The 17919-nt window shown below is 46.2% G+C and overlaps 2 protein-coding genes across 3 annotated transcripts; both read left to right on the top strand.

Annotated features, from left to right (window-relative positions):
- Nucleotides 1-53: 53 nt before the first annotated feature.
- On the top strand, nt 54-7314 carry LOC115386259 (prostaglandin reductase 1-like). Of its 2 annotated transcripts, none has more exons than XM_030088493.1 (9): nt 54-164; nt 801-926; nt 1021-1066; nt 1150-1209; nt 2855-3031; nt 3396-3669; nt 3744-3849; nt 6629-6747; nt 6835-7314. In XM_030088493.1, exons 2-9 carry the CDS (start codon nt 821-823, stop codon nt 6943-6945), a joined length of 999 nt encoding a protein of 332 aa, XP_029944353.1. In that variant the 5' UTR covers nt 54-164; nt 801-820; the 3' UTR covers nt 6946-7314. The 2 variants fall into 2 exon arrangements, with proteins under 2 accessions (XP_029944353.1, XP_029944354.1); XM_030088494.1 differs by having other exon boundaries at nt 58-164; nt 804-926.
- A 3477-nt stretch (nt 7315-10791) lies between these two features.
- LOC115386260 (prostaglandin reductase 1-like) lies at nt 10792-17160 on the top strand. Its single transcript, XM_030088496.1, has 9 exons — nt 10792-10884; nt 11467-11590; nt 11685-11730; nt 11816-11875; nt 15299-15466; nt 15544-15817; nt 15892-15997; nt 16479-16597; nt 16683-17160. The coding sequence occupies exons 2-9, from the start codon at nt 11485-11487 to the stop codon at nt 16791-16793; spliced, it is 990 nt and encodes a 329-aa protein (XP_029944356.1). The 5' UTR covers nt 10792-10884; nt 11467-11484; the 3' UTR covers nt 16794-17160.
- Nucleotides 17161-17919: the final 759 nt, after the last annotated feature.

Here is a 17919-nt window from a genome sequence, read left to right as displayed (position 1 = left end):
CGTAAGATCCTACGTCATACGCAACGAGTCACGTAGAGCCAATCAGATTTGGGGGCCGAAGTTCGTTTCCCGCCCTCTGTACTCACATGCTTATATCTGTCCCTCGCTCGTCGCTGTTGTTTCTACACGCACTTTTGCCATTTCTCCGTGGACACGCGCAGCTGGTGAGTGACTGTTAGCGCGGGGAATGGAGGATGCAGGATGCATGAAGTCCACTAAGGGTTAATTTAGCAGCGCAAACAAAGGAGACGCAGCAGCTGTTCTCGCGTTTGAACTTTTATCTATTTCCCTTTTTTTGAGCCATTTATTGTACTTATTGTAAACTGTCTTGTCATTGTCAAGTGACTCAGCTCTCTCAGCATCAATAACTATAACAGCTTACAAGATATTTTATGACCTGGCTCATCCCGTTTTATTTTTATGTGTGAAAGTGTGATTGCATGTTTATTGACATGAACAAAATTTTTATTAAAGCTGGGATGGGCAACGTTCAAGCTGATCTCATTACTCCCGTGGTCCTGTTTATATTCAACGATTTATTTACCTAATATTCTAAAACTTTTTGATTACATGTTGTACTTTTATTTAAATGCACTGTTTCTTTTACATGTTATTTCACACAAATAGTTTCATCACACAGGGAATCATCCTTTCTGATGTAGATAAAATAAATGATCTGGACTTAGACTTTGATCATGGTTGGAGCCTCAAAAAGTTGTGTTGACATTGCACTTCCATCTGACCTGCACTGGAGACTGCACCGCTACACCTTTCCGTTTCTGTGTATCCGTGTCCCATAGCAGCCCCGAACCTGAGAATCATGGTCCAAGCCAAGACCTGGGTCCTTGTCAAGCATTTTGATGGCTTCCCAAAGAACAGTGACTTTGAGCTGAAGGTGGAGGAGCTCCCTGAGCCCAAGGATGGAGGTCAGATCACTTTATTTACCTTATGTGGGTTGAACAAGAGTGCTCTTCATTTTCTACATTGTTGGGGATCTAAAAACTGTCATCGTTCTTTCAGAGGTGCTCTTGGAAACAGTATTTCTCACGGTTGATCCATACATGAGGTAAGCACGATCAAGCTGGAAGCGATCACAGACATCAGAAAGTACTTCATGCCTCTGAAAGTGTTTGTTTTTTTTCCCTCCAGGCCATTTAGCAAGATCCACATGAAGGAAGGGGACGTGATGATCGGAGGTCAAGTGGCCAAGTAAGCAACATCCATCCTTCTGCCACAACGCTTCATCGAACTCAGGGTTTCAGGGTTTTGGAGCAGATCCCAGAGCCCTTTTAAATTTAATATTTGTGTTTCTTTTTCTATGTTTTGGGGCAGAGAATACGTGATGATTTCCACAAAACCGAAACATTGATGACATTCTCAACATAAAGCCAGTTGAAAAGATATTTTTTGATGCAAAATGCAGTAAAAATGTAAAAAAAAAAAAACAAAAAAAAACTTCTATTGCATATTACATTTGTTGCAAAACTCATCCTGACGACACACTCTCAGCAATGAGGTTGTTCGTCTTCATGGCAGGAGCACTGATTTCTCAGCAGAAATTAATATTTTTTCCAAAAATCAATGTTTTCTTTACATTTTTTCCCATTTCCTTGGTGGTTTGGAGGGCCAGATTGGAGCCTCTTGTTGTACACTTCCACTTTAGATTCGCCTCATTTGAACTTTATTTCTGTGCCACCTCAAAACCACTGCAAAGTGCTGACATGAATAATCGTAAAATCGTTGAGATAAAACAGAGCGCTTGTAAATAAATGATCATAAAGACAATAAAATGATAACGAAAAAAAAAAGAGCACAGTCATGCTGGGTGTTAAAAGCCAGCGAGTGAAAATGGGTTGAGTGAAGATAACAGGAAAGGCTTTGATACATCCAGCAGCAAGTGATCAAAGAAAACCTGGAAGTGAACTCGGGCATTGAGTGGAGGCACAACAGCAGCAATCTGATGGAGAAAAGATCGGAGATTACATTGCTATGAGGCAAGACTCACTGCAGGAATCTCAGTCTTCTGTTCTCGTCTGGAGTTCACCACCATGACTCTTTTCACCTGCTGTTAATCACCCCAGCCTTTGATTCCCGTTCTCTCTGAATCACTCTTCTGTCATCCGTTTCCGAGCGATTGTTTTTGTCTTTGGTAAACATTTGGGAAACATTACTGAGAGGACACACACACACTGTTTGAAACACACACACACACACACACACACACACACGTGTGTTTTCTCTTTTCTAGCAAACCACATTGTGCAAATCCCATCTGTTTCTGACGGGACGGTGCTGAAGTTTCATGCACGTCCCAGAGAAATGCTGCTATTTAGTCATGCAATAAACAAGAAGAAAGCATCTGATTGGCTGCATGGTTGTTATTATTTTACTACAGAGCAAATTTTTAATCCTCTTTTCTTACTTCGTGAAATGAGTCTCACGCAGTCTCGACATGAAAGGTTTTAAAACAACCACCCAGTCACGATCACAACTGAAAAATTAACTCAATTTTAAAGAGCATCTTGCATTTTATACATAAACTCTATGAATATGGTGAATATGAACCAGTAGAACAGAGGCGTCAAACGTACGGCCCACGGGCCGGGAGCAGTCCAGTCTGTCCAGCTGGGAGAAATGAACTGCAATACATTTGTTTGACCACCAGAGGCGCACTGGGGTACATCTTACTGTAACTCATTCCCACTTCAGCCTGAATGATGATCCCAGTCAGTTCAGATGATGAGAATCACTACGCAGATGTAGAAATGTGTCTGTATTAATGATAGTTTCTTGTCTTTTATCCTCCTATAGTTAAAAACAAAAAACTACTCTCCTGATGTTTTCTGTTTCACAGAGTGATCCAAAGCAAAAACCCAGCCTTTCCCGTGGGAAGCCACGTGACTGCCAACGTGGGCAGTCACGGCTGGAGGACCCACACCGTGTGCGACGCCTCCCAGCTGCAGCCCATCCCGGCTGACTGGCCTCAGGACCTGCCGCTGTCGCTGGCGCTGGGCACTGTCGGCATGCCGGGGTGAGACACGCGCCAACAGTGAAATATTTTTGTGTCGAAGCTGAATCAAAGTTGTAGTGAAACTGTAGTCGCCGGTTCGATGCTGAACATGACAAGTAAATTCTGCTAAACTACGGCGGGATCTGCTGAAGTTACAAAACTTATGGCAGATCCACCGTGTCCTGAACTTTCCCAAAAGGTTTCTACCATGGACCAGCAGGGTCTTTCATCTTGAAGAGCTTTGTCCCATTTCCTACATTGTTTAGGTTCTAGAAGTGTGTCTAAACAGCCTCAGTGATCCATCCTCCTGAGAGACATAAACACATGAGAGTCCAGATGTCTGGTGCTGCTGCTGAGCCGCCCGGTCCGGCGTTGTGTCCCGCAGGCTGACCGCCCTGTACGGCATCGAGGAAGTCCTGGGCCTGAAGAAAGGCGAGACCCTGCTGGTGAACGCCGCCTCCGGCGCCGTGGGCATCGTGGTGGGGCAGATCGCCAAGATCAAGGGCTGCAAAGTGGTGGGCTCGGCGGGCTCCGACGCCAAGGTGGCCTTCCTCAAGGAGCTGGGCTTCGACGAGGCCTTCAACTACAAGACCGTGGGCTCGCTGGAGGACGCGCTGAGGAAGGCGTCCCCCGAGGGATACGACTGCTTCTTCGAGAACGTGAGCGCAGCCGGTCAGCTGCTTCCTGCCAGGACTCCTGTCCCTTCATTGACTTTCTTTTCCTTCTCTTTCAGGTTGGAGGCTATTTTTCCAGCGTTGCCATTGAGCAGATGAAGGAGTTTGGGAGAATCGCCGTGTGTGGAAGCATCTCTGGGTACAACGATTCCACGCCGCAGACTGGTGAGCTGAACCGGCTTTTCTGTCTAATACCCCTTTCACACTGGCCAAAAAACCCGTTTAAACCCGCTAATTAATCGGGTCCTCATGGCAGTGTGAAAACGTTCACTCAGCATTAGATCCGGGTTTTTCAACCCTGCAATCGACCCGGGTTTTTAGCTGGTCACTGCTATCGGCTTTTTAGTGGGAGGGGCAAAAGGGAGTGTGAAAGGCAGACGCGAGTCGACGCAGTAACTTACGTGATGACGTCGACGCAGCGTGGCTACGTTAGCGCGCTAGTTGTTGTTTCTGGACACAGCGTGAGATTTCCTTCATCAAGATGACCCAGTATTGGCAAGATAGCGAGACCAGAGAGCTCCTCTGGATCCGTGGGGAAGAGGAGATTCGTCTACAGGTAACGGGGACTGAGCTCTAGTCCATTGTTTACTTTAGCTTTGCTCCGTTGCGCTGATGATGTCATCAACGCGGGACACTATCGGCGCAGAAAAACGCAGCAACTCGGCTCGCCAGCAGGCGGGTCTGCAGGCAGTGTGAAAGGACTCAAAAGGCGATTATTAGCGGGTCGAGAACACGGGTCGACCCGCTAGCTGCAGTGTGAAAGGGGTAAAAATGTGAAAAACTGTGATACAGTCACGCTACATGCACTGACGTCTTCTGTCCAGCAGAGGGCGACATACAGCTGAAGTTCAGTCACAGCTCCACTTTTCTTAAATTCATTTTTTACTCCTTTTTTTCATTTCATTCTTTTTTTTATCTATATTTACTAGGGCTGTCAAATGATTAAAGGGGCTGTATCATGCTTTTTTAGCTAGTCCAAACCCTAGAAATGGCATTAACATGGTAATAGTTTATTTTTGGCACAAAGGAAAAGTCATTTTGTGTGAAATAAAAGATTTTCTGGGGCTAATTCTGAAACCCGGAAGAGAAAACGCTCTGTTTCACTGAAAATCCCGCCTCTCCCCCTGTGGACTTTGACTGACAGCGTACTTCAACCAATCAGCGCTTCGTTAGCGTCTCTAAGGGTTAGCTTTAGCTCTTTAGCTCTGGCTTCTCTACACGGGAATACACGCGAAAACATCTTTTCCTGTTAGAAACTCACCAAGCGCAGACCCTTCAGACCCTTCAGACTCTTGCTCTTGCTTGACTGTTGCTTTCAGACGATGGTTAAAGTTTATCTCCGTAATCAGAGTTAGAAAAAAGCAGCAACGCTGATTGCCGAGGGCCTGCGGGAGGGGGGCTCAGGGGAGCCATCTTCACAGTGTGACGTGAACGTGGGAAGCAGAGCGTTTTCACGGGTGCGGGAGGGGCGGCCTCTCTGAGCAGCACAACAAGGAGGAAAGCTCAAACACACAGGCACGAAAGAAAAAAACGATTTGGGGGTGTTTTTGGTGAGTACATAGCCATATAACAAGGTTAAAACATACAAAAAGTTAATTTTGCATGATACAGCCCCTTTAAAATTTTTAATCAGATTAATCACAGCTTCCAAATTAATTAATCATGATTAATCACAAATAATCGCAATGTCCAACTATGTCTGAAATATACCCTTTTTTCCTGTATTGCATTAACAAAAAAATGACAGGACGTGATTATATATATTTAACACGAGATGTGTTTTATATTTAAGGCTCCAAATAAAATAAATATTCAAAAAACTAAAACATGCACACCATAACATATTGTCTGTGTGTGCAGTGCTCCCTCTGCAGTCCCTCTAAAGTTGGCTTTTGGCAGGAGTTACATTTTTAGGTCTGTAACAAATGTAGTAGCACAAGAAAAGTAAAACTAAGAATACCACACTCTTTTCTTGCACAATTAAACAGGTCATTCTTAGCCAGTGTTCCTTTTAGTGTGGAAAACAGAAAACTGCTTCAGCATTTTTTTAATCAAACAAGTAGAATCCATGGGGCCAGCCAGCTTTCTCCCTCCATATTGCTTTCTTCTTCCGTTTTGATAAATTAATTGATGCCAGGCCTCCTTTGCCTCCTGTCTGCTGCCCGTCCATGCTTCACATGTCCGCGTGGGTGCGCGGACGTCCGCGCAGCAGACAAAACATCACGGTAAAAGTGAAAGTAGACGGAGCTCCAGCCTGATGGCTCCACTTAAAGACACCGAAAGAGTGAAAAACTCGTGGAAAGACAGAGCAGACTCTGTCTGGAGGGAGGAGAAGGTCTGCAGACAGAAGAATCACTCCGGCGCCGCCCCCGCGATTCAGAAACGGAAAAAAAAAGGCTAAATAAACTTTAATACTTAATGATAATGTACTGACAGTGTATGTGCTTAATTTTCTCTAAATAATCCGTAATAAAGGAACAGATAAACGGTCTGTAGTGCCGAAAAAGCTTCACCTCTACCCGCCATCCGCTGGTAGAGGTGAGGCTTGTCATGATAGGCATGCATTAAATTGTGTTAAAAATTTTAACGAGATTGAGTACATTAATTAATTAACGCAATTAACTCGTTATTTTTGACAGCCCTAATATTTACCCTTTTTCCCCTCTTTTTCTGTCTGTTTCTTTTATATTCTTGTATTTGTCTTGTTCTGTCTCTCATTCTGTTTCTGTCTTTTTGACTCTAATCCTGTCTTTGTCTTTCTAATTGTTCTCTCTCTGGTTCTCCTTTCTGTTTTTTTATCTACTGTCTCACTCTCTCCTTGACTTTTCTGTATTTGTTTATGCCTATTTCTGTGTTTTATTTTCTCTTTTTGCGCCTCATTTCACTCCTTTTGCCTCTTTCTGTCTTATTTTTTCACTTTCTCCTCTCTCTTTCCCTCTCTCAGGTCCGTACCCTCACTTAACCATGATCGTAAAGCAGCTGAAGATGGAGGGCTTCATGCAGAGCCGCTGGGAGTACAAACACCAGGAATCCCTGAAGAGACTGTTGGCGTGGGTGAGAGAGGTAAGAACACAGTAAGAAGTCTTCCTCGCTCTCACTCTCTTTCAGATGGAACGCTCGCTCTGATCGCTCCTCTTTCTCCCTCCGCAGGGTAAAATCAAGTGCCGGGAGCACGTCACCAAAGGCTTCGAGAACATGCCGGCGGCCTTCATGGGGATGCTGCGGGGAGAGAACATCGGCAAGGCCATCATCGCGATCTGAGCGCCACGCAGAAACGGCTCCTGCCGACACACGAAGGAACTCGGTTAAACTCACAGAAACATGTTTGTAATCAGATCAGTAGAAACAGCGTGAGCTCAAGTCTCACAGTTTGACATGATTCATATCTCCAAGCTTCGCCTGGTAATTAATCTGTTTTCAAGTTGTCATGATTCACAGGCAGTTTGTTGCATCGAGGGCAAGACCCGGAAATACCAGTTTGCATCGAGCCGTGGAAACTTTCATACTGCAGCAGGATGCGATCACGAGACGGTTTTTTTTGTTTGGAGAGCGCTCAGACGTGCACAGAATATCAACGCCCTCTGCTCTGCATTAACCACTGTTTTTATAATAAAGATGATTTTTCAACAAGTTGGAGTTTTTTTTCTTGTGGATTTGAATGTTTGAACATATTGCAGTGGAACTGAAAAGTACTTTACATGACAGATTAGTCTTGTCTACGCCACATTTTCAACCTCGAATTGTAGAGTCCCTTTATAAGACTGTCAAATAAAAAAGATAATTTGATATTTGTAAAATCTGCAGGAGGTCTGTGTGGGGTTTGGAGGTTCCCTCCAGCTTCCTCCCTCAGGCCAGAAATATTCACATGAAGTTCACTGGTGACTGACTTATTTTAAGATGATATTGAATATAAAAATCTGAACTGGGTCTTCACCCTGCCCCTGTTCTTGCCATGGTATGCATGTGCACTTTGCCAAATGTAGCTACTTGTAATTGTTGCTTTCATGTACTACCATGGAGAAAGAAGAAATGAAATGAAATGAAACTTATCCGTTATCGGTATCGGCCATGAGAAGTAGTTAATTATCGGTATCGGTTAAAATTTTCCATATTGTGCATCCCTAATTGACATGTCAACCTCAAATCTAAAAACTAGGGGTGTCAACGTTTACGATTTTTTTCTACAAGTGACGTCATAAATTAATCTATTGCAGTTGTGCTAAATGACCACAAGATGGCTCTGTCTCCTTTGAAAGACACTATCTCAAAATTTCATTAAATCAGACATTCTACTCATTATCAGACAAAAGGGCCATTTCAGCTGTTAACTTGATGGCATCTTCACTAAGGGTCTTGTCACATTTCTTTAATTTAATGTATATGAAAACCCTCATGCTAGCTTATGAACCGCTAGCGATAGCTCGCTAGCTAGCGTTAGCTCACTGAATCTGGGAAAAGTTCCCCTACACGTTTGTGAATGCATTACGTAATTACATCATAAAAAGTTGCACTACCTGTTGTTTGTAAAAGAAAAACTGTCGCGAAAAAATGGGGAAAACAATAAAGTAGATGTTCATGTAGCTTTGAACAGAGACAAATGGAGTTGGAAATACATTTTTTTTAACAAGTTTTTCAACAAGGGCGGCGCAAATAAGAGCTACCGGTTTGTACGGCACTGTAATAAGAATTCACGAACTTATTTTGGGAATGAACTGAGAGAATTCACTAACCTATTTTGGGAATGAACTGAGTTGTCAGAATGCTGGTTTGTATTCTTTTAAAAAAGTTTGACTGACTGATCTGTTTTTTGGCATTCCCTTTAGTGCAGCTCCATCTAGTGGATGCATCACGCAACTCCAGCCACTAAAACTGTAGATTTGAAGACAAGACCCAAAATGACAGCAAAGGGTTCCAGTAAGTTCAAACCAAGTTCTCAATGAAGAGTTTGTCCACTAAATTCAATTCAAGCACATTTCATCCTGTTGAGCCTCACATGTCTCCCTGGAATGTACCGTACATCTGATACAAGGCTGGGTCTAGTGGAGGGGAAAGTAAAAATGATAATAATATAAGGTACTAAATTTCACCTACTTATATCAGTTTAATTTGAAAAAATAATCCAAGGGAGCGTGTTCCTCATCAATCGAAACCCTTAAATGTACTTATTTTTTATATTTCACTCTTCTATTTAGGAAAAAAAGAAATTTTGAAGACAGAACTACAACTCCCAATAGCGTCATGAATTTGTAGTTCTTTCTGGGGTTTCAACGTAAGGTTGCGTTTCTGACTTTATGAACACCAATAAACCATATGAACAGCTGATCATGTACTGCCGGTAAAGTGTAATGTGTGCCTTATAAATTGAGTGTAAAAATAGTACATCGCTCTGGATTTATTTCTGTGATTTGTAGTCCTGCCAGTGATCGTGTGACTGCTAGATGCTGCAATTCCCGCGAGATGTTGTGTTCTCGCGATACCGCCAGGTGACTCTCATTGAAATGTATTACGTGTATTACAGCAGGGTTTCCGCCAGAACTTTTCAGTCCAGGCACCCCGGTGCAGCGCCCGGACAACGGAGAGGAGAAAAAATACTCTCCGACGGTCGATCACCAGCAGCGTTAGCAGCGTTAGCAGCGTAAAGGCCTCAGTATGCTTCCCCGTCACCGCGACATTGTTCCTACATCTATGTCGGGCTACGCTAGGGCTTGACGCGCACCTCCCAAAAATCCTGACTTCGCGTCGAGGCGACGCGTGGTGACGTGAACGTCGAGGGCAGTGATTGGTCCGCTTTCGCGTTGTTAATAGAATGAAGTAGAACTCACCCTGAATGCTTTTCTGATCCCAACAGTGCTTCGGGAGAAATTTAGATCCAAAATTGAGCAGCGCACATCCCTATACTGTTAGCAGACAGGGCTATGTGTATAGCCACTCCTAAAATGGCATTAATCGTCCAAAAATTCATTAGTTTCACCAATATTTCATCATGGTCTGCTCACGCCTCTCCGTCACGACAGCCCGGTGTCGCCAGATATGCCATATATGCAGATATATGATCGGTAAGTGCACGCGTGTCTAGATATCAATGTCTAGGTAAAGCCGGAGCTACGGAAGCCGCATTGTTGTTGTGACTGCCGATTGCGAAACAAAGACACCGCCACGCCCGCCCAGCGGCTTGGTGGTGAAATTGCAGAGGAGGGCGTTCCCTTGATGCAGAAGCATCATATGTTCAGTGGCGGTGTAGGGTTGTCAGCGTAGGAACGACGTCGCTGTGATGGAGAAGCATACTGAGGCCTTAGCACGTCACCACATGCTCCCCCGCCTGGCCAAACTTTTTTCCTGCAGGAAACACGGTACCGGTAGTTTAAAAAAGAGAGGCTTGGGACATGAAAAAACTGTGCAAAGCGCTGCTCCTGGACACGATTCAATAGATTCATTTACGTGACTCACAGCATGACTTGCCATGAGACTGGGTTGTCTATTCTATGCGCCTTAAAATGCGGTGCGCCCCATATATGAATTTTTTTTTTTTAATAAAAGCCCACTTATTGACTGTGCACCTATTAATCCGGTGAGCCTTATAGTGCGGAAAATACGGTAACCTGACAGACAAAAGTGGAAAAAGTCCACAAATATTAATCACAATACTTACATTTTGCCTCAAACAGTCCGTGTTGTTAGCATCAGCTGCGCCGCTTCGCCGCTGAAGCTCGCGCCAAGCATCTTCTTCTTCTTCTTCCTTGGTGTTTTATGGCAGCTTGCATCCCAAACGGTTGCACTACCGCCATCTGCTGAACGTCCCCTCTCTATCTTATACTGTTATTATACTCTCTCCATTAGTGCCGTTTCTCTTAGAAATGTACTCAAATGTCCTCCACTTCTTTCCCACTTCAATATTTCCCTCATCCCTCCTCCTTCCATTCCTTCTTGTCTTAGTCCTGCCATCATTTTCTTTCTTTCCTGACAATACTTCCTTCCTGCAGTTTACTAACACATGCCGCGCCAAGCATCCAAAACTGTACGTGCCTATGTCATGAAGCGTAAGATCTTACGTCATACGCAACGAGTCACGTAGAGCCAATCAGATTTGGGGGCCGAAGTTCGTTTCCCGCCCTCTGTACTCACATGCATATATCTGTCCCTCGCTCGTCGCTGTTGTTTCTACACGCACTTCTTTCATTTCTCCGTGGACACGCGCAGCTGGTGAGTGACTGTGAACGCGGGGAATGGAGGATGCAGGATGCATGAAGTCCACTAAGGGTTAATTTAGCAGCGCAAACAAAGGAGATGCAGCAGCTGTTCTAGTATTTGAACTTTTATCTATTTCCCTTTTTTTGAGCCATTTCTTGTACTTATTGTAAACTGTCTTGTCATTGTCAAGTGACTCAGCTCTCTCAGCATCAATAACTATAACAGCTTATCTGATATTTTATGACCTGGCTCATCCCGTTTTTTTTTTTTTTTTTATGTGTGAAAGTGTGATTGCATGTTTATTGACATGAACAAAAGTTTTATTAAAGCAGGGATGGGCAACGTTCAAGATGATCTGATTACTTCTATGGTCCTGTTTCTTTATAATGACTTATTTGCCTAATATTCCACTACTTTTTTTATTACATGTTGTGCTTTTTTTTAAATGCACTGTTTCTTTTACATGTTATTTCACACAAATAGTTTCATCATACAGGGAATCACCCTTTCTGATGTAGATAAGAAAATTAATCTGACCTGCACTGGAGACTGCACCGCTACACCTTTCCGTTTCTGTGTATCCGTGTCCCATAGCAGCCCCGAACCTGAATCATGGTCCAAGCCAAGACCTGGGTCCTTGTCAAGTATTTTGATGGCTTCCCGAAGAACAGTGACTTTGAGCTGAAGGTGGAGGAGCTCCCTGAGCCCAAGGATGGAGGTCAGATCACTTTATTTACCTTATGTGGGTTTAACAAGAGTGCTCATCATTTTCTACATTGTTGAGGATCTAAAAACTGTCATCGTTCTTTCAGAGGTGCTCTTGGAAACAGTATTTCTCAGTGTTGATCCGTACATGAGGTAAGCACGATCAAGCTGGAAGCGATCACAGACATCAGAAAGTCCTTCATGCCTCTGAAAGTGTTTGTTTTTTTTTCCCCTCCAGGCCATTTAGCAAGTTCCGCATGAAGGAAGGGGACGTGATGATCGGAGGTCAAGTGGCCAAGTAAGCAACATCCATCCTTCTGCCACAACGCTTCATCGAACTCAGGGTTTCAGGGTTTTGGAGCAGATCCCAGATCCCTTTTAAATTTAATATTTGCATTTCTTTTTCTATGTTTTGGGGCAGAGAATACGGGATGATTTCCACAAAACTGAAACACTGACTCCATTCTCAACATAAACCCAGTTGAAAAGATATTTTTTTGATGCAAAATGCAGCAAAATGTTAAAAAAAAGACTCCTATGGCTGATGCACAATACATTTGTTGCAAAACTCATCCTGACGACACACTCTCAGCAATGAGGTTGTTAGTTTTCATGGCAGCAGCACTGATTTCTCAGCAGAAAATTTTGTTTTCCCCCAAAAAATATCAATGATTTCTTTTAATTTTTTTCCCATTTACTTTGTGGTTTGGAGGGCCAGATTGGAGCCTCTTGTTTTACACCTCTGCTTTAGATTCACCTCATTTGAACTTTATTTCTGTGCCACCTCAAAACCACTGCAAAGTGCTGACATGAATAATTGTAAAATCGTTGAGATAAAACAGAGCACTTGTAAATAAATGATCACAAAGGCAATAAAATGATAACGAAAAAAAAAGAGCACAGTCATGCTGGGTTAAAAGCCAGCGAGTGAAAATGGGTTGAGTGAAGATAACAGGGAAGGCTTTGATACATCCAGCAGCAAGTGATCAAAGAAAACCTGGAAGTGAACTCAGGGATTGAGTGGAGGCACAACAGCAGCAATCTGATGGAGAAAAGATAGGCGATTACATTGCTATGAGGCAAGACTCACTGCAGGAATCTCAGTCTTCTGTTCTCGTCTGGAGTTCACCATCATGACTCTTTTCACCTGCTGTTAAAGGGCAACTCCGTTTTTTTTACACCTGGACCTTATTTCTAGGTGTGTGCATGCTCATATACTCACTCAGACAAACATCGTGCAGCTTGGAGTCCTTCAGAAGTTATTTAGATCCAACCGATTTAGCGGGGGCCACGGCAGTGGAGCTTCAGCGCGGGACATAATCTCTGCAAAATTGCTCATTTCGGCTATAGTTTTTCATCCATCGCCAGTGTTATAAAGTCAGCTCGTCTACCGTCTTCAGGTGGGTCAGCTGACAGTTTTCGCTAACTTAGCCACAATTAGCTTGGATGGGAACGTTGGAGCTCCTCTCCCCAGCAGAGGGGCACTTTGAGTCGGCCTCGGCTGTCACGGCGCCCGGGCGTCTGACTCGCCGGGAGGCTGCATAAAGTCAGCTCGTCTACCGTCTTCAGGTGGGTCAGCTGACCCAACTGAAGACGGTTGAACGGCCAGGGGCGGCCGGCGTGTGGGTCCGGTCGCCCACCTGTGGAGCCCGACCGGTCCTGGAGGCTGGGCTGCTGGGTCGGGGGAACCGTCCGCTACGGCGGCGGCGCTGGGCGCCGTGCCGGGCGGGGGGCCCCCGTGGCGGCCCCGGGTTGCCTTTCGGTCTGGGGTTGGATGCTCAAAGCTCTGCTCTGCTCTGCTCTGATGGGATCTGCTCTTCTCTGACACCTTGCTAACTTAGCCACAATCAGCTCAGATGGGAACGTTGTGGAGCTCCTCTCCTCAGCAGAAAGGCACTTTGGGTTGGCCTCAGCCCGTGCACAGTGCTCCTCGGCCGGCTTGGAGATCTCCAGAGTCTCCCGCTGACCTGAGAGCTCCAGCAGCCACGCCGCGGCCGCGTGTGTGCCGCTCGGCCCGCGCATAGCACTCCTTCGCTGGTTTGGAGACCTCCAGATACTCTCGGTGAGGAGAGACTTCCAGGAGCGCCCCGCAGTGCGCTTCCGCTGGGCACCAGAGCTCCGCAGCCTCCTGGCGAGTCAGACACCCGGGCACCGTGACAGCCGAGGCCGACTCAAAGTGCCTTTCTGCTGGGGAGAGGAGCTCCGCAACGTTCCCATCTGAGCTAATTGTGGCTAAGTTAGCGGGGTGTCAGAGAGGAGCGAAGCGGAGCAGATCCCATCAGAACAGAGCAGAGCAGAGCTTTGAGCATCCAACCCCAGACTGAAAGGCAACCCGGGGCCGCCACGGGGGCCCCCCGCCCGGCACGGCGCCCAACGCCGCCGCCGTGGCGGACGGTTCCCCCGACCCAGTGGCCCAGCCTCCAGGACCGGTCGGGCTCCGCAGGCGGGCTCCGCAGGCGGGCTCCGCAGGCGGGCGACCGGACCCACGCGCCGGCCGCCCCTGGCCGTTCGACCGTCTTCAGGTGGGTCAGCTGACCCACCTGAAGACGGTAGACGAGCTGACTTTATGATAACACTGGCAATTTTACTACAGAGCAAATCTTTAATCCTCTTTTCTTACTTCGTGAAATGAGTCTCACACAGTCTCGACATGAAAGGTTTTAAAACAACCACCCAGTCACGATCACAATTGAAAAAATAACTCAATTTAAGAGAGCATCTTGCATTTTATACATAAAGGGCCATAAGCAGTCCAGTCCGTCCAGCCGTGAGAAATTAAAGGTGCTGTAGGCAGGATTTTGCTCGTCAATGCTAATTTTTCTGTGTTTTCTTTGGATTAAATGTCAGAGTATCCATTGATAATCCTTTAGGAGTGGTAAATGGACTACACTTGTATAGCGCTTTTTACCCTGCATGACAGAGCCCAAAGCGCTTCACACTGCAATATCACATCACCCTTTCACACCATACTCGGTGGTGGTAAGCTACTACTGTAGCCACAGCTGCCCTGGGGCAGACTGACGGAAGCGAGGCTGCCAATCTGCGCCATCGGCCCCTCCGACCACCACCAACCATTCACTCTCACAACTTTCATACTAGGCAAGGTGGGTGAAGTGTCTTGCCCAAGGACACAACACCAGTTTTACGCCTGCGGGAGCGGGGATCGAACCGCCAACCTTCCGGTTATAAGACGACCTGCTCTACCAACTGAGCAACTGTCGCCGAGTGTAGTATAATTGCAATACCGCGAGGGCGCAGCGTTTCCATCTGTCTCTGTTCTGAGCTGAAAAGGATTCTCGACCGCTCCAGGTATTTTTGACCAATCAGAAGAGCCCGTTGCAAAAGTTGTCCTGCTCGACGTTGTAAAGCCGTTGAGTGCTTGAGTCGGCAGGCATAGTGTCGCGTTCGCGCGCACGTTCTTGTGGGAGGGGCTTAACTTGCGTAAGGGCGTAATGTCAGAGAAAACAGGACAGGAGAGGCTGTGCTGGGTTTCAAATCACCATCTGAGATGGGTCAAATCGCCATCTTGCTCAGGTAATCCTGCCTACAGCACCTTTAACTGCAATACATTCATTTGACCACCAGAGGCGCACTGTATTATCCCAGTCAGTTCAGGTGATCCGAATCACTACGCAGATGTAGAAATGAGTGTGATCGTTTGTCTTTTATCCTCCTATAGTAAAAAAAAAAAAGAAAAAGTTGACGTTTTCCTTCCCCACAGAGTGATCCAAAGCAAAAACCCAGCCTTTCCAGTGGGAAGCCACGTTGTGGGCCGTCACGGCTGGAGGACCCACACCGTGTGCGACGGCTCCCAGCTGGAGCCCGTCCTGGCCGACTGGCCTCAGGACCTGCCGCTGTCGCTGGCGCTGGGCGCCATCGGTATGCCGGGGTGAGACACGCGCCGCCATTGAGCCACTGAGCCCACCGGTTGGGCGTTGAGCAGAGGGAACCCTGTGTGTCCCGCAGGCTGACCGCCCTGTACGGCATCGAGGAAGTCCTGGGCCTGAAGAAAGGTGAGACACTCCTGGTGAACGCCGCCTCCGGCGCCGTGGGCAGCGTGGTGGGGCAGATCGCCAAGATCAAGGGCTGCAAGGTGGTGGGCTCGGCGGGCTCCGAGGCCAAGGTGGCCTTCCTCAAGGAGCTGGGCTTCGACGAGGTCTTCAACTACAAGACCGTGGGCTCGCTGGAGGACGCGCTGAGGAAGGCGTCCCCCGAGGGATACGACTGCTTCTTCGAGAACGTGAGCGCAGCCGGTCAGCTGCTTCCTGCCAGGACTCCTGTCCCTTCATTGACTTTCTTTTCCTTCTCTTTCAGGTTGGAGGCTATTTTTCCAGCGTCGCCATTGAGCAGATGAAGGAGTTTGGGAGAATCGCCGTGTGTGGAAGCATCTCTGTGTACAACGACTCCACGCCGCAGACCGGTGAGCTGAACCGGCTTTTCAGTCAAAATGTGAAAAACTGGGATACAGTCACGCTACATGCACTGACGTCTTCTGTCCAGCAGAGGGCGACATACAGCCTACTTTTCTGAAATTCTTATTTTTTCTCCATTATTTTCTCATTTCATTCTTTTTTTCTTTGTACTCACTTTAACTTTTCCCCTCTTTTTCTGTCCGTTTCCTTTATATTCTTGTATTTGTCTTGATCTGTCTCTCATTATTTCTGTCTTTTTGACTCTTATCCTGTCTTTTTCTTTCTAATTGTTCTCTCACTGTCTCTGGTGTCCTTTCTGTTTTTTTATCTTCTGTCTCACTCTCTCCTTGACTTTTCCGTCGTTGTATATACCTCTTTCTGTGTTTTATTTTCTGTTTTTGCGCCTCATTTCACTCCTTTTTTCTCTTTCTGTCTTATTTTTTCACTTTCTCCTCTGTCATTTGCGTTCCCTTTTTTCTCCTCTCTCAGGTCCGTACCCTCAATTCAACATGAACATGAAGCAGCTGAAGATGGAGGGCTTCATGCAGAGCCGCTGGGAGTACAAACACCAGGAATCCCTGAAGAGACTGATGGCGTGGGTGAGAGAGGTAAGTACACAGTGAGAAGTCTTCCTCTCTCTCTCTCTTTCAGATGGAACGCTCGCTCTGATCGCTCCTGTTTCTCCCTCCGCAGGGTAAAATCAAGTACCGAGAGACCGTCACTAAAGGCTTCGAGAACATGCCGGCGGCCTTCATGGGGATGCTGCGGGGAGAGAACATCGGCAAGGCGGTCATCGCGGTCTGAGCGCCACGCAGAAACGGCTCCTGCGGACACATGAAGGAACTCGGTTAAACTCACAGAAGCAGCCGACCTGCTCCTGCAGCTCCGATCAGATCAGTAGAAACAGCGTGAGCTCGAGTCTCACAGTTTGACATGATTCATATCTATCATATCTGTTTACAAGTTGTCATGATTCACAGGCGGTTTGTTGGATCGAGGGCGAGACCCGGAAATACCAGTTTGCATCGAGCCGTGGAAACTTTTATACTGCAGCAGGATGCGATCACGAGACGGTTCCTCTGTTTGGAGAGCGCTCAGACGTGCACAGAATATCAACCCCCTCTGCTCTGCATTAACCGCTGTTTTTATAATAAAGATGATTTTTCAACAAGGAGGGTTTTTTTCTTACTGTTTCTCAGTCCTCTTTTGCTCAGGATCAGAAGAAGCTCTCAGAATCAAAGGAGAGCGGATCAAAAACAGTTCCTTATCAAGTTTCTGTCCTTGGTAAAAGATCACTGTATTCATTTCTTCCACACGTCTTATCGGCGGTGTGAGTCTGTACCGTCTCCACAGCGGACCACCGTGACACTCAAAGCAGCCAGTTCCTTCATTAACCATGTCTCCTGAAGTTTTAGTATAAGATTTGTTAGCCATTTTAAATTTTAAATCGCATAAGAATAGCGTCTCTTCCAGTTCTCTTCTGCATTTTCATTCATGAAAAGATGTCAGTTTACGTGCAAATGCAGGAAATGATGTATTTTTCACATGGTTTTACATGGCCTGTGTGGGGTTTGCATGTTCTTCCCATGTTTGTGTGGGTTCCAGCTTCCTCTCTCAGGCCAGAAACATGCATGTGAAGTTCACTGGTGGCAGGAAATATGTTCCTTTGTGTTGGAGGAGAGGATGCGCCCCGCCCTCGCCCACAGGCAGCTGGGATGTCTGAATAAATGGATGCTTTATGATCTATAAGAACAGCCTTCAACCTGAGCTGCGGCGTTAAGATGACAGCTCCTCGCATGATCAACAGCTGAAACATTTTGGTCGGGGCGTGATCTTCAAGCAAAGACACAATGGGACACTAATTGTCTTCACTCACGCTGCTGGCGGGGCCGGGGTTGGGCACCTTGACATATCAGCCATTTAAAAGTGG

This window comes from Salarias fasciatus, chromosome 3 (assembly GCF_902148845.1).
Source record: "Salarias fasciatus chromosome 3, fSalaFa1.1, whole genome shotgun sequence".
NCBI lineage: Eukaryota > Metazoa > Chordata > Actinopteri > Blenniiformes > Blenniidae > Salarias > Salarias fasciatus.
The sequence above is the reverse complement of the archived record's forward strand: the minus strand, read 5'-3'. Positions and strand labels throughout refer to the sequence as shown.